This window comes from Hyaena hyaena, unplaced genomic scaffold (assembly GCF_003009895.1).
Source record: "Hyaena hyaena isolate Hyena2069 unplaced genomic scaffold, ASM300989v1 scaffold_51, whole genome shotgun sequence".
Taxonomy (NCBI): Eukaryota; Metazoa; Chordata; class Mammalia; order Carnivora; family Hyaenidae; genus Hyaena; species Hyaena hyaena.
Window position 1 is genome coordinate 2,620,090 of NW_024080683.1, and position 23,379 is coordinate 2,643,468.

The 23,379-nt window shown below is 39.2% G+C and overlaps 1 protein-coding gene across 10 annotated transcripts in view; it reads right to left on the reverse strand.

Moving 5' to 3' along the window:
- The window catches only part of RFX3 (regulatory factor X3), a 287,161-nt gene that overhangs the window by 218,394 nt on the left and 45,388 nt on the right, over positions 1–23,379 (reverse strand). For 7 of the 10 annotated variants that reach the window (XM_039230866.1, XM_039230860.1, XM_039230861.1 and 4 more), the window contains one exon: positions 17,063–17,136. The exons of the other annotated variants lie outside the window; for them this stretch is intronic. In XM_039230866.1, coding sequence (XP_039086797.1) covers positions 17,063–17,136 — 74 coding nt within the window. The remainder of the gene's footprint in view (positions 1–17,062; positions 17,137–23,379) is intronic. 10 annotated transcript variants of the gene reach the window in all.

The window sequence follows — 23,379 nt, forward strand, 5'->3', positions numbered from 1 at the left end:
AATAAACACAAATACTTTTATACCTCAACAGACACATGCACAAAATAATCTAACAATGTCACATAATTAATTTCACAGTTAGAAAAAAAAAAGTCCTTGTTCAATGAACAAGTTCAAAAAACTCGTATTTGTCCGGTTTTCCTCTATCTTATGCACACAAGATAAACATCTAAAACATCTGAAAATATAACCTTATAACTTTTAATGTTCAACTTTACTTTTCTTGGGATTAAGCTTGAAACTAATACACCAAAATTGTTGTAAAACCTTATTCATCCCATTCTTTGTACAACTTAACTGAAGCAGCATTTCAGAGGGCTAGTGCCTTACCTCCCGTCCCAAGCTTAAAAGGATTATTAGGGGCTAAAAAAAAGTCATCCAACAGTGTGTCACTAATGACATTATGACAGGATAGTAACTAGTTAAAAGCTACATGTATCCACTACCAAAAAAAGCTCCAAACATTGCTCACTATTTCCTTATCGTTTCCAAATATACCAACTTCAATTTCTAACAGTGAGCATGGATCGTACTGAGATATCACATAACCAATTAATTTCCTAACAGGCAACATATTTTTACTCTATGTGCAACAGAAAACTACAAATGCCTTTCAGTGCTTCTAATGTATTCTCACCCTGACGTATTAAATGTTCCCACAGATGATTTCTCTAATGTATTCTCACTCTGATGTATTAAATGTTCCCACAGATGATCTCTCTTGTAAAATGACAACAGGTCATGGTAATCTACAAAATCCGACATTTCCCAGTGAGTTCTAACACCCATTCCTGAGACTTACTCTTTTTTTTATGTTCTTTCTTTCACTAATATTCAATTCAAATATAGGTTATATTAACAGTCCCACTGCTGCCTTTAACAGTAATTTGTAACTCAGCTTTTTATGTCCCTCCACACAGGAAATAAATGTAAATACAGCTCATGAAGTGAGATGTTGCATAAAATATAATCATGCATAGTATCGACAATATGCTTAATGATTTAGTTTACAGCTACTGGTTCTTATATCTTATTTCATTATGTAGGTGGTATTTACTGCCAGGTAAGCATTTTGCAAATTTACACAGGAGAGATTTCAAGTTCATGATTGTTAGGAAAGGAAAAATAAAAAAGGATCTATTTAAAGCACCTTATGAAATTCTATTTCATATAATTTAAACTTTTATGGTAGTTTTGAAATATTATTCTAAGAAATGCTGTATAATATTTATAAAATCAAGAATATATTAGGTGATTTATAAGAGCATAGAGTTTCTTGGGAGGGGGTGGTTACAGTCTGAGTTAGAGAGCAAGACATATGCAGCAAATGATTTAAATCTTACAGTAAACTTTACATGTTAATATTCTTGAAGGAACCTAAGCCAAAAACAAACTATTTGAATGGCATGAAAACATAAATTGAATTGTGTTTCTTTATTAAACATTATGGTTCATCACTTTTATTCACTGAATCCAGTTTCCCAATCCTTCAAGACAATTTTAACAGATACTGTGTTAGTCAGTAAACAGTATTTGTCTTTCCAGTCCTAATGTTCACAGAATATGCTTTGGATGAAGACAGATTTAACACCGGCATGCAAAATCCACTCAGTAAAGTCAATAAAGGCGATGACTAAGCAATTGGAACACATCTCCCAGACTTTTCATCTCAAAAGGTATAACTTAAGAACTACTGCACTCTCAAGGAATATGTTCTTGCTAGGAGGAAGTACAATTAGAACAATATTCTGCCAGATCAAAGTTTTTTTAAAAATTCACTGTAACATAACAATTAACCGCTGACAAGTCCGTTAAGAAACTGAAATATACACAAAGCAGGACTTAATGAGCATGGACAAGGGACTTTACCAAATGTTTCGTGAACAAAAATAAATACAAGATTAACATCTCCATGAAATATGCTATCACATATCATATATATGGTTTAATATTATTAAATTCGCACCCACGGTTCCTAATTTTGCATATCCAGTCTTACAAACACCTGTATCAACATACTGGCATAAGCTATTTTGGCTTTTGCTTTATTTTGGTTTTAGCTACAAACAACCATTTGGAGAGTTTCTGAAAGGAAGAACATGCCCTTTCTCCTCTACTAAATATTTCTTATTTCAGTAAGAAGAATTAGGTTGTCAGAGAACAAAACTGACTGTATTTCCCAAATCGTAAAGCAGTTGGTGTTTACCCTTCTCAAAAAAGAAAGATGGGGAAACATTCCCCAAATGACTTTATGAGGCCAAGATTACCATGACTTTTTTTTAAAAAATGACAAAAACAAGAAAATTTAACTACCACCAATAGTCCTCAGAGAAGCAGACACAAAAGTATCTGTAATAAGATGTTAACAAATCAAACCGAGTAACCTATCAGGGTGCCTGGGTGGCTCAGTCAGTTAAGCATCTGACTTCAGCTCAGGGCATGATCTCATGGTTCAGCTCTGCACTGACAATGTGGAACCTGCTTGGGATTCTGTCTCCTTCCCTTTCTCTGTCCCTCCCCTGCTAGTGCTCGCTTGCTCGCTCTCTCTCTCTCTCTGTCTCAAAATAAATAAAAACAGAACTTTAAAAAACGCTAGTAACATATTAAAAAACGTAATGAATCATGACAAAATGGAACTTACCCCAGAACTCAAGGTTGCTTTATCATTAGAATATGAATGGTAATTTACAGGTTTACAGACTAACAGAGAAAAAGCATAGGATCATCTGAATTTAACATCCACTCATAAATAAAAACCCCCAGCAAACTGGGAATAGAAAACTTCCTCATCTTGATTAAGGGCATCTACGAAGAACCTATAGCTAACATTTGACTTACTGGTGAAAGACAGAATATTTTACTTCTAAGGCCGAGAAGAGGACGAGGATACGCTCTCTTACCATTTCTACCCAAGGCTGCAGATCCTAACCAATGCAACAGGGCAAGGAAAATGGATAAAAGGCAGACAAATGAGAAAAAAAGCAGTAAAACCATCTTTACTTGCAGACAACATGATCATCTATGCAGAAAATCCCAAAGCATTTTTTAAAATGTTATTAGGGAAAGTAAGTACATTTAGTGACATTACAAGGTCAACCATATTTCCACACTGGCCATATTGTATTTCAATACTTTGAAAATCGACAGCACAAATTATTTACAATACTGTCAAATATAGGATATACTTAATGATAAACTTAACAAAAATATATGAAAGAAACTGTTAAACTAAAAATCAGTAAGAGAAAATAAAGAAGACCTAAATAAATAGATAAGTCATGTTTATGGACTGTAACACCCAACAGAACTAAAATATTAATTTTTGTGAAAGTACTCTATAGAGTCAATACAATTGCACAATCAAAATTCCAAAATTCCAAAATTCCAGGAAGGGGTTTTGTTTTTGTTTTTGTTTTTGTGGATTTTGACAAGCTAATTCTAAGGTTTATCTGAGAATGTAAAGGATCTAAAATAACCACCAAAACTTTGAAACACATGACAAAGTGGGAGAAACTATATACTATCTAATTTTAAGACTATAAAGCTACAGTAATCAAGAAAGTTGGATACTGACATAAAAATAGTAACCAAAAAATTGGAACAGAGTATATTCACACATAAATAGTCAACTGGTTTTCAATACAGATGTCAAGGTAACTCAAAGGAGAAAGTACAGTCTTTTCAACTAATGGTGCCTGAAAACCTGGATACTCACATGGAAAGATACGAACTTGTCTCCTATCATCTACAAAAACTAACTCAAAATGTAATAGACTTAAAAAATAAGATTACAAGTTCTTAGAAGATAACTTGAGGCAATTTAAGTGACATTACATTAGACAAAAATTTTTCATATTACACAAAAACCCCAAGAAAAATTTTGAGAGAAAAAACTTCATCATGATGAGACTTTTGTTCTCTGAAAGGACAGATTTAAGAAAACGAAAGTGCCAGCCCACAGACAAGGGGAAAAAGTTTGCAAAACATATTTCCGATAAAGGATGTGTACCCAGACTTATGTAAATATCTAAAAAGAACTAAATGAGTAGGAGACAAATAACACGATTTTTAAAAAATAGGTAAATGTCCTGGACAATAATAAAAACAATATGCAAATAGCCAATGAGCATATGAAAAGATGCTCAACACCAATAGTCATTTTAGGGAAAATACAAATGAGAACTGCAGTGAGTTAACACTACATATTCACTGGGACTAGAGCTAGTTAAAAGCACTGTCAATACCATGTACTGGCAAGGACGCAGGGCAGCTAGAACTCTTCTACATTACCAACTATCCAAGATGGTACGGCTACTTAGCCAAAGAGACAGGTGGCTACTCACGAAATTAAACATACCCTTCTCATAATGACTCAGCGATCTCTCCGCGATTCATTTACCTGAGTGAAATAAACACGTATGCCCAAACATGTGTACTAAATGTACATAACAGCTTTATTCACAAGAGCCAAAAACGAGAAACAATCCAAGCACCCATCAGTAGTCAACAGAATAAACAAAGGGCAGTGCAGCTACACAGTGAACTACTATGCAGCAACGAAAAGGAATAAACTACGTGATTCACACACAGTCTAAATTCAGGTACGATCCAAATAAACCAGGTACAAAAACCATATACTGTCACGCACATGCTGTGTATAGGAAATTCTAGAAAAGACAAAAATGGACATAAAGCAGACCCGTGGTGGCCAGAGCCCACGGAATGCGGGAGACTATCAACCACAAAAGCATGGGTACAAATGCTCTGCAGGGATGAAAACGTTCTGTTTTCTAGACTGTGCTCATGGTACGTGACTAAATACGTTTGTCAAAATTCACCAAACTGTACACTTTAAATTGGGGAATTATATTATATGCCAACTGCATATCAATATAGCCAATTAAAAATATAGGAATCAAACATACTGAAGATCTACATTGGTGGAAATGTCTGATAGCTTACTTCTCCAAGAAAGAACAGCACATTGAGTATGTAAAACTGCCAGTGATAAGAAAATAACGATAGACATGTAAACAAATAAATAAATAAATAAATAAATAAATAAACCAAAGGGGTATCATTATCAGTGGAAAAGTCAGTCTCTCACTCAACCCTACAATTTCAATGCCTTTTTTTTTTACTTCATTTATACTCACAGGGAAACCATATTACAATATGAGGATCTGCTTACTAATTAAGGTATCTGTATGGTTTTTTTTTTTTTAAGAGAGCATGTATGCACCTGAGTGGGGGACGGGGGAGGAGAGAGAGAGGGAAAAAGAAAGAGAGAGAGGGGGAGAGAGAGAGGGAGAGAGAATCCTAAGCAGGCTCCACACTCAGCACAAAGCCTGACACAGGGCTGGATCCATGACCCTGGGACCATGACCTGAGCTAAAATCAAGAGCCAGATGCTCAGTGAAGCCCCTAGGCATATATATTTTAAAGGACGCTTGATTAAAATAGAAGACTTTTACTGATAATAATACACAGGCCATTCTTTTCCAGGGAAAGACCTTCCCCAAAGCTTTATACTCCAGAAACTTCACCCTATAAATTAGATTATCAGTGGTCTGTCAGAATCACAGTATCTCCCATCTAACAACCTGCCAATCCTTGCTTTAAACTTTATCTACTGCCAAATACAATATAAGCCATTACTTATCAATATGGCCATCTGGACATATTACAAGCCCCATTAAAATATCCTTGAAGAGTAACTACAAAAATCAAAGCTGTTATTCCTGTATTCCAGGAACTTACTATACACCCGGGAAGACCAGGCATGCACACAGGACACTTCTATTAAGCATCAAGATACTGTATACATCGAAGTAGAATGATGAGCACATGATAAAGACAGCAAGATTGCAATGGTTGAAAAGCAAAGTGGATAGACTGAGATAGGAGAGACTTGACTAATGCTGAACAAAGGGGTTGAAAAAATGAACAAGCCTGAGACTGACAGAGATAGGACAGTGCGAACAACGCTTTCAGTGGACAGAGTTCCTCACCCGAACAGGAAGATTACAAAGAAGTGTAAGATAAGGTTGGAAAGATAGGATTCAATTATCCAAGAATACCTATGATTATATGCTAGGCATAGAACACAAATGGAGCTGTTTGGAAAGAAATTCTAGATTTAGGAATTTGGTCTTTTTACCCTGTAGTAGTAAAGTAATGGCAATTTCACATTCATTATCTCAACCAATCATCACAGAAAATGATTTTATAGAATGAAGAAACAAAGGCCTAGGAATGTACATTCTTATTATACTTTAGGTAGTAGAGCCAGAGCCAGGGCAAAAAAAAAAAAGCCCAGTGCTCTTTTTCTTTCTCCGTCCTCTATACTACTCAGCTCCTCTAACCAAGAAATCAATACGTCTTTTTGTTTTTTAAGTGGGATGTGAAGGGCGCCTGGGCTGGCTCAGGTGGTAGACCATGGGATGCTTAATCTCAGGGTTATAAATTTAAGCCCCATATTGGGCAAGGTGCCCACTTTTAAAAATTTAAAAAGTAGGGGCACCTGGATGGCTCAGTTGGTGACGCATCTGACACTTGGTTTCGGCTCAGCTCAAGATGTCACAGTTCGTGAGTTTGAGCCCCGTGTCAGGCTCCATGCTGCCAGTGGAGAGCATGCTTGGGACTCTCTCTTTCTCTTTAACCCTTCCTACCCTCTCACTCAAAATAAACTTTAAAGATATTTTTTAAATAAAATAAATAGGGGTGCCTGGGTGGCTCAGAGGGTTCAGGGTCCAACTCTCGATTTCAGCTCAGGTTATAATCCCAGGGTTGTGGGATCAAGCCCCATGTCAGGCTCTGCGGTAAGTATGGAGCCTGCTTGGGATATTCTCTCTCTCTCTCTCTGTCTCTCTTTCTCTCTCTCCCTCCCCCCCCCACCCCTTCTCCTACAGTGGCACTCTCCTCTCTTTCTCTAAGATAAAAAAAATTTCAAGGAAGGAAGGAAGAATAATGTGATAAAAGCAATGTTTCAGTAGAATACAAATGCCAATGCTGTATAGGTTGAATTAGAAGGCAAAGAACAAGGAAACAAGGAGATGAACTAGGACTCTACTATAATCCACAGACGGTGGGAACAAGAGGAATGAAAGACACATTCAGCTGTGTCAAAAGATTCAACTTGTTTGAACATGCCAAGAGACTCAAAGATAACTAGGAGACCAGGAAAGCCACTACTAAAATTGAAATGCCAATAGATGCATCCATTTTGTAGAGGAAATTAATTACTGTTGTCAAATGATGCCCAAACACCAAGATATTAGGTCAAACATTATATGACTCTCAACCCCTTCCACCCCTTAACTCAGGGTCTACCACCACTGGATATTTTATTTACAGACATGTGTAACGGTCTGTACTTAAAAACCCTAGATCCTCCACCAATCCTCAGACGTATCCATATTTATGAAGCCCAGTAAGAGTTCATCCCCACTCTCTAGAAAGTTTAAAAATAGTTGGTACCCCTGATTGTAAAGAATAACTATTACCTGTTTAATGAAATCTATCATTGAGTCGAGGCCTTCTTTCAGGGGATCAGGGTTATCTGGCAATCACAAGTAAAGGCCCAAAGGCATGCAACTAAGATAGTATTTTAAAATCTATAAAAAGATGAAATCTATCTTACCTCTTAGATGAAAATGACTTCTCAGGGCAGGGTTACATTTTCAACTTCTCCCAAGATTCTCAAGAATTCTATTCCTCTACGATATTGGACGAGTCTTTAAAAGCTATAAGTCAATACCCCACACATGAAGTCCTCTTTACAAGGGGATAATGAAGAGGGTTGGGACCCAGGAAGGGAGAGCTGAGCCCACGTAAAATCACATCCAGCCCGGAGCAAAAAGAACAGAGGTCAGTGCTGCTCTTTTCAACGGCCAGTAGAGGCTGCCCACGTACAAGGACTCTGGCTCCCCCTCCACCCCACAGACACAGGAGGAGGTGTCGCCAAAACATAAAGCGTTTCCCTGGTGTGACACGAAGACCTGCGGTGGGAGCTCATCACAGAGCATTATTCAACAGCAATCGCCAAGAGACTTTTCAACCACAGCTTCTGGGCACGGCTCATGGAACGAAGGAAACGCAGAGTACCTGGAGCACTTCTGAAAGCTGATCACACTTAGCCACTCTCTGGCCAAAGGAGACCATCAAACCTGATAGGAATCCTTTTCCAGAGAGGACCTCAGACATGAGAAAATGGGGATATTGTCACTTAGGATACCGCGATTTATAGGACTTATAGTCTTTAAACCCCCATCTGAATAAATGTGTTTGTTGCTGCTTCAACGAAGGTGACTCGGTTACAGCTGGAGGAAAAGTTCGGTTACAGGCTACCAAGCCGGAACCGGATCTGTAATTTGGAAGTACCAATCGCAAAGGACAAACATGAATATGCTTCGAAGTAACCTCCTCCTCTTCAGCAGTCAGGTGGAATTCTGTCCGTCTGCATCCCTCCCCCAACGCCAAGAACATGAAAGCTCAAACACCCCAAGTGGCAACCGCTTTTTAAAATTCATTTCGTGAATCTGCTCTGCCATTTTCAGAATTATGTACCTGGACCTTTTCAAGCTCCAGACACTGCTATTTCTTGTAGAGAGGAACTTCACTGTCAATCACGGCTCGCGTTCGCCTCGCAAATATGCGCTGCGGCTTTCACCTGTCAGACCTATTACATGTAATGTAGGCAGCTTAGCACTAAATCAATTTAAGGAACTGCAGAAGTTAAATACATACATTATTATTATGATGACAGAAAAGGCAATGAATGTCTTGCAGCTCCATTTGCTTTCTTTGTTAAGGAAGAAAAAGCTAATTGTCTGTAGCTGTCAACCATGGAGACCCAGACCTATTTAAATCAACATTACCCTTGGACAACTGAAAACAGTTCTCATATTTCTGCCCAATTGTTTTCTTTTCTGCACACAAAAAAAACATAATTTCATTACAAAATATTAAACATTCCGAAGGACAATGTAAAAACAAGTTGAAAAACTGTAAAACTACACGTCTGTATCCATTTTCGCAACGAATGTGATATTTCAAGCTGCCAGTTTTTTGTAATATCCACTCTCTAATTTAGTATAGCCGAAATTTAGACAGATGTAAAGCCTCGCCACACAAATTCATATTAATTGCTACGATACTAAGAAATTCAACTGAAAGCCCACAGACTTATTGGTTACAATGAATTTATGTCACCAATGATCAAGGAAAAGGTCCATTTATTTAATTAACAAAAGAGAGAAAGAGAAACACAGTCCAAAGTTGAAATGCGGATAAGTGGGGTGCCTGGGTGGCTCAGTCGGTTAAGTGCTCGACTCTAGATTTTGACTCAGGTCATGATTTCACAGTGAGATCGAGCCCCACGTTGGGCTCTGCAGGGACAGTGCAGAGCCTGCTTGGGATTCTCTCTCTCACTCTCTCTGTTTCTTCCCTGTGCTTGCGCTTCTGAAGGCATGCATGCTCCCTCTCAAAATAAGTAAATAAATAAAACTTTTTTTAAAATAAAAGAGAAATGCTGTTAAGCGACAGAAAATTCACAATGGCTCATAGGCTTCTGGTTTGTACTTTATTCTCTTTAGTTACCAAGCTTCCTTTCTCCAGTCTAGTCCCATTAGAATCTAGAAGGAATATGGAGCGCCTGGGTGGCTCAGTCGGTTAAGCATCCGACTTCAGCTCAGGTCACGATCTTGCGGTTCATGGGCTCGAGCCCCACATCAGGCTCTGTGCTGACAGCCAGCTCAGACAGAGCCTGGAGCCTGCTTCAGATTCTGTGTCTCCCTCTCTCTCTGACCCTCCCCTGCTCACGCTGTCTCTCTCTCTCTCAGAAATAAATAAAACATTAAGGAAAATAATCTAAAAGGAATAACTAATTGGTTTTGAATTTTCTCTCTTCAGATTAAAGGATCAACTTGCATATTTCTAGAATATCAAATAAGAAGTAAAAGAATATTCTTAATAAGTCAAAGACAAACAAACCTATTATCATCAGTATGTAAACTATGGAATCTCTTAACAATGTGCTCCTAAAAGTACATCAAGACCATTACTCGCGATTAGGAATGCAAATATCCCATGCATTTGCTCTCGCTGAGTTTTCCAGTAATAAAACATTATTTTCTACTATTTTGTTTAGAAAAGTCCCTCTCACAGAAATATACTTAATGGTATTTTATAATTTCACATTTTAAAAACTGCCCATTTAGCTTTCTGATGCATTTTTAAACTCATGTAACCCCCTAATACATGCAAAACCAACACAGATAAATTCAAACTCAATAATGTAAGACAAAAATTTGACAAATGGCCCAACACAATTATAGTTTTAAAAATTATAACTCCATACATAAATCCCTAAACCAGCTTTAAACAGAAGGCTATTTCTAACTACAGCTGACTCACTACTCCAAGACTGATTTGCCACAACCCGTCTGTGAAATCTTAAGGAATCACTACTGGAGACAGGGAGACAAGGTCAAGAACCATATAAAAAGCAAACTCATCTCAAACCCCAAGAATCACAGCTGAAGATGGCTAAGGTATACAGACACCGCCTACTCTGTAGATAAAGAAGTAGGTTACAGCATGGCAAACACGAAGTACACTTCCCACCGTCCCAAAACTAGCAAGTGACAGAATCAAGATTCCATCTCAACTTTTGACAACAAAGCCCAGGTTCTTTTCACAACATGATACTACTTCCAAGCAGAATTCTTCTCTGGCTTTACATTTTTAGAAATTTGTATCTATCAAGATTGAGAGACGGCTGACATCATTTACAATTAGCGATGCCGGTGACCGTGTTATTCTGTATGCACACAAACATGGCAGAAATGACAAAAATATGATTGGGGGTGGTCCTTTGTCTCAAAGTAAGGAGGGTAAGATAGATGACCTTCAAGGGTCCTTCTAGGGCTAACATGCTAATATTCTTTGGGTTATTTATCTTGCTAAGATATTTGGGCCTAGACAAGAAGCCTGTAGCTATTTCTTTTCTAATTTTCTGAAATCTGTTCAAGATAACATTATAATTCCTACTTGATCACTGCTTTCTAAAAACTTAAAAACAGTAACCACGCTAACGTAATTCTCACAAGTTGCTGAGAGGTATTATTATCTTACATAGGTGAGAGAACGGAGGCTCAAAAAGATTGTGGGGAGTTGGCCCAAATCACCAAACTATAAATAACAGAGCAATTCTAAATGCAGGTCTGTCCTCCTCACACCCCAGGACAGTTGCCACCATGTACCCAAGGCCACCATAACAGCATTCATCTGTACATCACCATTACCACGTCACATGTTCCCTCGCTGGTTCTCAGAACAATCCTGTAATGAAATCAGGCCAGTAATACCATTCTGGCCCCATTTGCCAAATGAGAAAATGGAGACTCAGGAAATTCAAATCACGTGCTCAAGGATCCTTACAAGGTATGGCAAAGCCAAATCTGAAACACGGACCTCCTGACTCCAGAGTCCACTGTTTCTTCTGTTATTATATGTCATTGTCCATTACGAGTTGGCTCTCTGAAACATATCTTTGAGACATTTCCATGCCTACCCTGTGTAACCTGGTCTCTCTAAACCTGAACTTCACCGGGTATAACTGAGCTCATGAAGGCCTTGTTTATGTGTGATACCGTGACTTCTGTTTCCAGTATAGGTTTTATTTTCTAATAATATTTGTCTAAGGCTCTCAAAAAGACCCCCCACCCAGGTTTTGAATGATCAAGAATAAGATTTCTAATTATGAGAAAGATCCTACTTAAAAACCAACAGAAAAAAAGAGGCCTAATTTGGAAGCTTGTTAAATTATAAATCAGCCTTCTCTTTGTATACATCCACTTAATAGGACAGACAGTGGTGCTGCCTCTCTGTCTTTAATTCCTCAACCTCTTTCTACCCGAATGCATTGCCATCACTGAAGGCCAGAACGACCTCATTTAGCAAAGCAGCGTCTTGCCCTTTCATTAGGCCCTAATCTAAATTACCCTATAAAGACATAAGGCTCTGTACTTGTGACTGGCTCATGATAAAGGGCACTGGCTGGCCGTGTGGCCTGATGAAGTCTTGGGACACAGAGGGTCTTTTTTGGACTTTATCAGTCTTAGAGCAAGCAATTTATTTTGAGCCAGAAAAATAAAATATAATCTTAGGCCATCTGGTTCTGTAACACTCTTTATTTGTTTAGAAAGGTCACTGTTGTCAAGTTATTGAATGTTATCTCTGGAATTGACAGGAAGAGAGAAGGTTTTGAAAGCAGGCCAGGAATATTAAAGCACCGGATATTAAGGTGTAAAGTCGTATTTAAAAGCCTGGGCTTTAGCGTTAAAGAGACTACAGTTCAAATCCCAGCTCCACCACCCACCAGTCAAATGACCTTGGGCAAGTCACCAGCTTCCTTAATCCATGTTTCCTATCCATCAAATCTAGACTGTAACACTCTAGAGAGAGGCTGTATAATGGTAAAATGATGCAACACACGTTAACTAGCTTGTAGTTACCGTTCAAAACTTACTCAATAATTATTATTTTCTGTGTGATGTTTTGTTCTCATTTTTCTTCAGCTTCACATGAAACTACAAATTTCATTACTTTTATAAATGCTTCCCCAGACAGCAAAGTGGAATTTAAATACAGACTCACAATTTATGCTATGCCTATCAACTATGTGGATTTAGAGCCTAATCCTAACAAACACTTCGCTCTGCCTTAAGCCTTTTAGCAATATTCATGACTTTCTAAAATCACATTTATAGTAGCTATTACTTTCTTGGTGGAATGACTGGGCGGCTGTGTCGCTGAACAATGAACACTAACCAATATCAAATCCATAGCTGAACGTCTTCAGCGGGGCTGGTAGCGCTGCATTTACTGGACACCTGTTACACTGTCCTGAGGCTGTTATGCAAGAGTTATTTTCTTTGCATTAGGCAGCCTTCTATTAGTGTTTCATAGGCGTACTTCGACCCAACCATGGCAGGAACAAGATGATCTAGAGGTGATGTAGACAGACCGGTGAGGCCCTGCCCCTTTGTGAGCAGAGATTAGCAATGTGGTTAAAAATACGCAAATAATTAAAACCTATATCTAAAAAAAGGAGCTCAATCAAATTCCATCCAGAATGTTGCCAAAGACCAATGTTTTCAATTCAGCAGACCAGAGTCCAGATCAACTTATGTAACCCCTTATTAACTGTCTCAATGGTGGGCAAACATTTCCCTCGCACTTCGGCACAAACGGCCATCCCGACGTGTTGAACTGAATTATTTCCACATATGACTGGTTTCCCCAAAACCAAAGCAGGCACTCTAAGCTAGAGTAAGGCTGATCTCAGGCTAGGGAAGAACAAATCCATCTGTTTTCTACTCCAGTATTTGCTGCTACACAGTTTCCTGTTTGGTGTCAACAGTAAGAGGCACATGTCTTCCCCACGAACCGCTGAGTGTGTTCCGTGTTTCTTCCGTAACACTGACTTAAGACATGTGGGAGTTATTAAAAACAAACTTCAAGCTCCAAGATCTAGCAAAGATGACTACTTACAAACCAACAAAAGTCTAAAACATGCATAATGAGTCAAGGGCTGTAAAGATAAACGGGCCAGAGAAATCTGTAAGCCTAGACAGAAAAATGTTTAGGAGTTCTCTGGACCAACCTTCACTGCCCCAACTGAGCTGTATGACACCACAGGCTCCACTTTCTCCCAACCACACTGAAAGATGCCCATGTGTGCTGAACATTCCCACCCTGCAGACGACTCTCTGGAGTGCCCCTCACAGCTTCGCTACCGAGAGCTGAGTTGTACATACCCCCAACGCCAGTAGTATTTGTTCCAAAACCTCATTAGGGGAGTTTTACTGTTAGTGTAATTAGCTAATCTAATTAAATATTAGATAAGCCATGAAAGCAAAAATCAACAGTGTTCTGTCTTTAGAAACTAAATCAAAAGCTTAGGAAACACTTAAAGGTAAAGTCACAAACTACACTCTTTGCTGTTGAAATAGGTAAAAGTAAAAAATATAAAAATGGGAAAATCTAAAACACAGAATGGTGGTTCTCAAACTTTAGTGCAGAGGCCTTGTGAAAACAGAATACTGAGCCTCACTCCCTTGGTTTCTGAATCAGGAGTAAAACCAAAGAATCTGTACACTAAGAAATTCCCGTGTGAAACATGGAGCTCCTGGGTGGTTCAGTCGGTTAAGCAACCGACTATGGCTCAGGTCATGATCTCATGGTTTGTTAGTTCAAGCCCTGCATGTGGCTCTGTGCTGACAGTTCAGAGTTTAAAGCCTCCTTCAGATTCTGTGTCTCCCTCTCTCTCTGCCACTCCCCTGTTCACACTCTGTCTCTGTCTCTCTCTCTCTCTCTCAAAAATAAATAAACATTAAAAAAAAATTTTTTTTTAATTCCCATAAGGTCAGATGCTGCTGGGCTGGGACCCACAGTCTGAGAACCAGTGCTTTTCAATTCTCTAAATTTTAAAATCTACTTTAAAGAAAGAAAGTGTAAACGGGAAATGGTTTGTTATGAATGCAGTTAATGGGAGACTTGTTCCCAACGGCAAACCTACTACACTCCAGGGAAAGGCCGGGGTCCTAATCAGAAGACAGCCTGTTTATGTGATTTTGTTAAAAGTGAATGTTAGTGGGATGTATGCATCATTTTTTGTGACCTACTGTTTTAAATGACTTTTTCAATTAATGGACAAACTATGAAAATCAAACTCATCAGAAGACACCTGTCAGATATGGGCCATTTAGGCAGCCCTGGAGTATGACAATCTATTCCCTGCACTGGAAGAGGGAAATTCTGACTTGATAGACTTCTTGGTTGAGACTTCCTAAAAACACAAGCTCACAGCATCAATGAATCCTTTATGAAAATTCCCAGAAGGAAACTTCATTGAGGATGGAGTTGGGAGGTCAGCAGGAGCAGCGCTCAGGCCCTCCCACTCCTCTTCAATTGCAAATCCACAGCAGGAAGAGACGGGACCTCCCAGGCAGCTACCCTACTATTGGAGCAGGAAGAAGGCTTCTTCTTCCCTGGCAACAGTCCAACCAATGAGAGACAGTCCCGACCCAGCCCCTGGGAAGCCACTGTACTTGGAACTCCCAGTTTACTGGGAGTGGACTTGTTTCTAATAGCCCTCCCCACTCCCCCTTGCCTCTATAACAGTCTGTATCTCCCCTTTGTTCTCCAGACTTGCCAAAGGTTTTACAGCTGGTAGCTCCCAGAATGCAATTCTCTGCTCTTCCCAAATAAACCCATTTTTGCTGGTAAATAACTGGCAGTTTAGCTTTTAAGGTTAACAGCTTTAAAGTAAAAGGTTAAATATCACTACCCAACTTACACATGAGATTTCTGACTCAGAGAAGATAAGAAACGTCGCTAGAGGTGAGGTCGGCCTAGTGGCAGCGTCAAGACTTGAATATAGATCTGCTCCCAGATTCCATGTATTTTCCCCCAATTTTACAATATTGCAGCATAATCTCTGCAAGACTCAAAGACAGGTTAGAAACCACATTGGAGTCCCCCTCAATCTAAACATCTGTAAAACATGAAATGCTCAAACTTACACAACTGTGTGGAAGAGATGGATTATAAGCACTGCATCTGTTTCCTTAAACTCAGACATCATCTATAATCCACACTTACTATTAAATGTCTACACAGGATCGTCAAATACAGGGCACTGGCAGGTAGCTGGTCTACCTGCACTGAAGCCAAGTTTTTGGCAAGATATCTGAGGAGAATGGATGACAGAAAGATTCACAGGGCAGACACAGCAGGTCCAGTGAAATAGAGACAACCCATGTTCAGACACAGTCAAAGAAGCACATTCGGTACACAATGAAATAACACATCTACAGATGGAACATTTAGGGACGGGTAGAGCCAATCCAGGGACAGTATCACTATTTGACAATGCCTTTAAAGCAAGTTACTCAGTTTAGAAACTAGAGGAAAACACACACACCAAAAAAAGGCAGATTAACTCTGTCTTATAAGGTGGCAACGTGTTCATGTAGTATCATATGAATTCCAGAAGTAAAGAGGACCAGCAGTAAATCAAGAATCTAGGAATGATTAGAATGGCTGCTGTGGGTGGGTGGAAGAAAGGAAGGAAGGAAGGAAAGAAGGAAGGAAGGAATTCACAAACAGAAAATAACAAGTGTTGGCAAGGATGTGGAGAAATCAAAAGGCTTGTGTGCTCTTTGTAGGAATGTAAAATGGTGCAGTCGTTATGAAAACAGCATGGAGGTTCCTCCAAAAATTAAAAATAGAAATAGCATATACCTATCATCAAGCAACTCCACTTTGGATATATATCCAAAAAAGTTGAAAATGGGATCTCAAAGATATACTTGTAAATCCATGTTCACTGTATAGCATTATCCACAATGGCCAAAAGGTGGAAGCAAGCTAAATCCCCATGGATGGGTGAGTAGATGAAGAAAGTGTGGTATACACATACAATGGATCATTATACAGCCTTAAAAATGAAAGAAACCCTATCACATGCTACAACATGGATAAACCCTGAGAACATTATGTTACATATAACAAGACAGTCACAAAAACACAGACACTGCATGATTCCACTTAGATGAGATACCTAAAGTCGTCAAACTCAAAGAAACAGGAAGTAGATTGGCAGGTATCAGAGGTTGAGGGGAAGAATTAGAGGGGAGTCATTCTTCAATGGGTACAGAGTTTCAGTTTTACAAGAAAAATTCTAGAGATAGGTTGTACAAAAATGTGTAGAGGGTTAACACTATTGAACTGCACACTTAAAAATAGCTCATAGGTTAGGAATAAAAATGTCTGGAATATTCCAGGAAGAGTATTAGAAATGTTCAGTAGAACTTGCTTAAGAAAACAAGAGTCTCAGAAGACTAGATTCAGTTTTAATCACTGTAATCTCTTAATAACACTAATTTCTATAACACTCTAGAAATCTAGGACTTCAGTGTGTTATTTATAATGGAAAGAAGGTACGCCACATCAGAATTACTTGGAGGTCGTGAAAAACATTACTTATTCTCACCCAGAGAGATGTTCCCAGTTGAGTGAGCCATCATTACAGATGCAACTGTGCTATATTCTTCAACTGTGCTGGGACTGAAAACAGATTGAGAATTTCATTTTTAAATGATTGTTTAAATCAACAGTAAGAAAATTCAATTTCATCACTTTTCCCAGAATAAGGAAATTACATGTATTGTTTGATATAATTAAACTGTCTTCATACCATAGAGCTTAACATTGGTTTTATTTTCTGAAGGCATATGTAATACATCATAATTGTGGCAGCTCTACCCAGCAATGAACGGTTCTTGTGATAAGATCGGCTCTCCACTGAGCTGAGGACCCATGGAGAACGGAATCAACAATGTACAGAAAATGCAGATAGAAATACCTCTCAGGGCTTTAAATATTCTGCCCAGAATATTTCTCCATTCAATAGCTTGTACATTTATGTACATTTATCTCCAGATGCATTCTTCCCACGATCTACTCTGCTCTCCAGGGTCCTTGGCTCATCTTTTCTTTTCCACATTTAGAGGAAGGAAAATAACTCAATTTTCCATACCCCAGCTTTCAGTAACAAAATAAAGGGGATCTCTCATTTCCATATATCGCTATCTCATATCCAGGGAGACAAAACTACAACTTCAGAACTAAGGGTTAATGGAATCATTTCACACTGAGTTCACTTTGGTGTATTTACCTTACACCATATATGAAACATCTATTGATAAGCACCTGACAGTATTATAAAATTAAGCCCCCTAACAGGATCCATGAACCAATATGCTCCATCGGTAACATTTCCTTAAAGACTGCATGAGTACATTATTTGACCTGGAAGCCATCAGTTATAACCTCTTTTCTATGAAGGTATATTGGAGCTCCATAAGCCCATTTCTCAACTCCCGCCTTCTTTTATCTTAAACATTTCTAGTGTGCCTTTTGCATTCCCTCAGTGTGTCTTTCACTGTCCTGTTTGAGTTATTTTCATAGTGGTTGCCCTGGAAATTACAAGGAGTATTATAACTTAAAACATTCTAGTCTAGATTAAAGTTAACTTAATTTCAATAATAATCAAAAACTTTCCTTGGATATACTTCCATTTTCTTCCATTCCTTTTTACCATTATTGTTAAGCAAATTACTTATATGTTATATGTTTTTTTTTTATTATTGCTTTATACAGTTGCCTTTTAAAGCAGGAGACAAACATTATGAAGAAAAAGGCATTCGTGTATATTTTTCTGTGTATGTCTCTCATAACTATTTAGTTACCTTTATCATTGCACTTCTTCCTTCATGCGGGTTAGTGTGCTGTCTAGTCCTTTCTAGGTTACTGCTTGTTCTTTCATTCCAACCTGAAGGACCCTCCTTAATTATTTCTTGTAGGGCAGGTCTGCTAGCGACAAATTCTCCAGTTTCTGTTTGATTTGGTTTGTTGTTACTTTGTGGTTGTTGGCGGTGGCTGGTTTGGTAAATGTCTTTTTTTTTAATGTTTATTTATTTCTTTATTTTGGTGAAGGGAGGGGCAGAAATAGACAGGGAGTGAGAAAATTCCAAGCAGGCTCCATGAGGTCAGTACAGAGCCCAATAGGGGACTTGAATTCACAAACCTTGAGATCACTACCTGAGCTGAAATCAAGAGTCGGAATGCTCAAAAGACTGAGCCACCCACGCTCCCCTCGTTTGGTAAATGTCTTAATTTCTCCTGAATCTTTGAAGGAGATTTTGGCTACATACAGAATTCCTGAGAATCTGTTTTGCTTTCAACACTTTGAAAATGTCTTCCAGCCTCCATGGTTTCTGATAAGAAGTCAGCTATTCATCTTACTGAGGACCCCTTTCATGACAAGTTATTTTTCTCTTCCTGCTTTCAAGATTTCTCTTTCACTTTTTCTAAGTTTGAACTAGGACAAGTCCAAGTACAGATCCCTTTGGGTTTGGAGTACACAGGGTTTCTTTAATGTGCAGATTAATATTTTTTAGCGAGTTTACAAAGTTTTCTGCCACTATTTCTTTAAATATTCTGCCTCTTTTGTTCTTCTCCTTCTGGACCTCCCATTTTGCTTGCATGGGGACCCTTGATGGTGGCCCACAGGACCCTTGAAGCTCTGTTCATTTTTATTATCATTCTGCTCCTTACACTGGATCATCTCTACTGAGCTACCTTTAAGTTGACTAATTCTTTCTTCTGCCGACTCATATCTGCTATTGAGCAAATCTAGTGAATTTTTCATTTATCATTCTTTTAAACTCCAGAATTTCTGTATGGTTCTCTTTAAGTAATTTCTAGGTTTATTGATATTCCCTTTGGTAAGATATCATTCTCATACTTTCCTTTAATTCTTTAGATGTGGTTTCGTTTAGTTCTTTGAACATATTTATAATAACTCAAAGTCTGTGTCTACGAAGTTCCTATCTGGGCTCCCACAGGGACATTTTTCTGTTGGCTGGTTTTTGCTTTTTGGATTCCCCCCCTCCATGTGTATGGCACAATTTCCCATACTTCCATGTCTCTAATTTTTTTTTTATTAAACAATGGTCATTTTGGATAGTATATTTTAACAACTGTGGTACGAGAACCCTCCACACTGCCCCAAGATTTTTTATCACTGGTTTTGTTGTTCTTTTTTTGGGCACTGCTAGTTTGGCATGTTAATGAACTAACTCTAGATTCTATCTTCCCTATAGTGTGTGGTTACTGAGTTTGCCGCTAGATTTCTTTTTTTTTAAGTTCTTGTTTTTAAGCCTGGCTTCCAAAGAGTCACACCTGTACCTGTATAACTTAGTGGCCAGCCACTGGTTGGTCAGAAAATTTCCTTAAATGCCTGCCTGGGTATTTTCACCCTTTGCCAAAGGCATCCTTGTGACAGGTCACACCCTGAGACTTCAGGCAGCATATAACACAGCCCTAGCTTTTACTTCCTGCTTAGGCAGAGCCTCAAGGTCAGAGAGGATCCTCCGCTTAGCTAGGTCTTTAGGCACACACACAGCCTTGCACATGGCGCAGCCTTTTAGATGCCCAGGAATATGATGTGAGTCTTTCAGAGTTCCCTATAGCTGGCAAATTCTCCCCGATTGCGTTCTGAATTCCTGGCCAGGCTCCGGTTTGCCTCCACTGAAATAAAAGCCTTAAGCAATGGAGACAGTGCCAACATTCGCTGTTGTTGCCACAAAGCCCTGGGGGCTTTTCTTTCCCCCCAGCTGAGCAGGGCTCTGAGTCAAATCAAATAGCAAACCGCTCCCTGGGAATAGACTTTTCCCAGGGAGCCGCAAGTTTGGACAAAATATGATCTGTGCTCAGGGGATGGTGCTTTTCACGGGTCTCCAGGAGCGGCCAGAGCTCTCCGTTGTGCGCAACGCTACCAGCTTTTGCTAAGCTGCCAAGCTGAGGAAGGAGGAAACATGGAAGAAACCCCAAGTTCAAATGTCACAGGCCCCACTGTCTTCCCAGGTTTCAGTAGTTTTCTCTTGGACAGAGGACGTGCAGTGCTTTCGCTGGCTTTGGGTAACTGCCAGAATTCTGCAGTAGTTCATGTGAGCTGTGTTGCCCATGTTTCTGCTGTTACAGATGCAGAGCAAGTGCACTGAGGCCCCCACTCTGACCAATGTGGAAGCCTATCAATGATGTGAGATTTTAAATCTATTTTCATGTAGTTTTTAAGGCCAAAAAAAAAGCATTTTAACCAAAACAGATTGTTTAAGAAGTTCTATGTTTTTAGATTACCAATTCTTTATCTGGTGGAAACTTCAGGGAAAAAAAATCTGTATTGCAATAAATAGAAGAGAAACGGATCTGTGAGAGGGAGTAAACTCCATGAACAGTATCTCGCTGTACTGTATCTTCCTGTTTAGTAATACGTGCAAGGATCGAAAATAAAGTTGGTGTCTGGTCTTATCCTCTCTCGGTCCCAAAAGGCCTCTCCGGTCCTTTGTGGAGAACAGGAACAAGTTCAAGTGAGGAAGAGAAAGGCTACTCCATCTGGTCTTACTTGGCTGGCCGAGGCCAATTCCAATTCAGCTCGGACAGGGATAAAAAGCCTCAGAGGATGGGAGTGGGAAATGCGGCAGAGAAGAGGAAGCAGAGCTCTGAACACAGGAAACGACCTTATCTCCCGAGGTTTCTGTGGAGAAGCTCGGCACAGAGAAATTAAGCTTACCTTGGAATCACCCGAGTATCAAGCAGACTCACGTAGTTAGGATACAGTAAGATGAGCTTCTCGGAAGGAAGAGTGATTCATTGCTATTATCACCCTTGAACACGGCCTGATACTGGCAAGCCAGGAAGAGCCCAAAACCATCAGAAAAAGGAAACATCCTTGAGCAAAAACTTTTATTTTCAAAACCGTTCTTTTCCTATGTTCCTTTTGCTTTTCTTTAAGATTTTATAAAGGAGCTCAAACTTGCAACCCCAAGATCAAGAGTTATATATGCTCTACCAACTAAGCCAGACAGGTGCCCCCTTTTTTGTGTGTTTCTTATCACTATTTAACAAACCATCCCAAAACCTACTGCTAACACAAACAAACAAACAAACAAACATTTTATTGGCTGGTAATTCTGCAATTTCGGCTGGGCTCAGCAAAGCAGTTCTTCTGCTCACTGCGCTGGTGATCACGTGCGTGACTGCCCTCTGCAGGCAGGTAAGGAGGGCTCAGCCAGACTACCGCTCGACTAGGCTTCTCTCTCCAGGTCATCTCCCGGCCTCCCTCTCCCCATGTGGCCTCTTTTCCACACAGCCTCTCTAGGAAGGTAACCAGGAACCTTCCATGATGGTTCAGGCGTCCCCAAAAAAACCCAAAAGCAAAAGCCACCTAGCCTTCTTAAGGCTTATGTCCAGACCTGGAAAAGCTTTCATCCTGTCACATTCTATTGGTTACAGTAAGCTACAGGTTCAGTCCAGACTGAAAGGGAAGGGACTTCCCAAGCATGTGAATACCCAGGGGTGGGGCTCACTCTAACCGCCATCAACGCAGCAGACACCGAAAACATTAAGGCCAATGTCCAGGTGACTGGAATAGGGGCGACCACAGAAACTAGAAAATGGCTAAGCTAATGAAGACTGCGCAGTTATACTCAGATTCCGTTGCCCATTCCTCCCCACACTGAGGGCCAATCCGGGTGCACTGAGAATCTTAATTATGAGTAGGAGGAAAATATAAAGCTAATTAATCACTTGCAAGCCACACAACCTGGACAACTCAATCATTCTCTCACAGCCCCAGCTCCTCGACCGTAAAATGAAAAAAATTACACAGGCCCTGCCTATCCTACAGTAAGACTAGAGAGGACAAATAAGACAAGAAATGAGAAGGGACTTTTAAAACTAAAATGTTATATGAAAAGAAGGAAGTATTATTTCTCTGACAGGATCCTAAGTATAGTCAACTTAGCTAGGCTCCATTCTATTAATAAAAGTATAATAATCATAATTACCTCATATGCCAAACTACTACCACAGCAATGATATAACACCTCATAATGGGCTAAAATTATGTTATATCGTGTTCCTATGAAGAATAACAACACTCGTACCGACTATGGCTTATTGTTATCTAATTATACGTCAGGTGCAGGTAGGTGAACTATAACCCTTATAATAGCAACAAGGTAGGTATTATTCCCCTTTTACAAATAAATAAAATCCCATGGTCACCCAACTAGTGCGTGGAAACTCTATTATAAATGTTTAAAGTATAATAGGCACATGAATATACACCCGCTGTCTGAATTAAAAACAAAGCCAGGGCTATCTGGCTTTCAGGTAAGTCTTTCAACTCCATCAAAGTATCCCCTTCTCACAATCTCTATTTTTATACACAGATACTAAAACCGTAATCACAGCAAACATATCTAATTAACATGAAAAATTCATCACCTTCCTCATCTTCAACATGGCTTCCCATTTGAAAAGTAGCTTCATTTTTCTTAAACATCTAATCTTCAATGCATCAACCAAGACATTATGAGTAATGATGGCTGTATTACAATGTGGGAGTACCAAATGGGGGAGAAAAAAAAAACGTGATACCTTTACATGCCACAATGTCTCAAAAACAAACCCCGACATAATAGCAAATATTTTTATATGGCAAAATATGTACAGTATGAATGACCAACAAAAATCCATATCCTTATTAACTGTGAAAAGACCTTTAAGTGTTAGAGGAAGAAAACACAATGCCCAGCAGGAAAATGGGCTAACAATACAAATGGGCAATCAACAAAAGAAATACAAATGACTAGCAAATATACTTAAAAAAATTTCTCATTAGTAATCAAAGGAATGCAAATCCAAGGGAGACATTTTTTCAACTATAGGATTGGCAAAAAT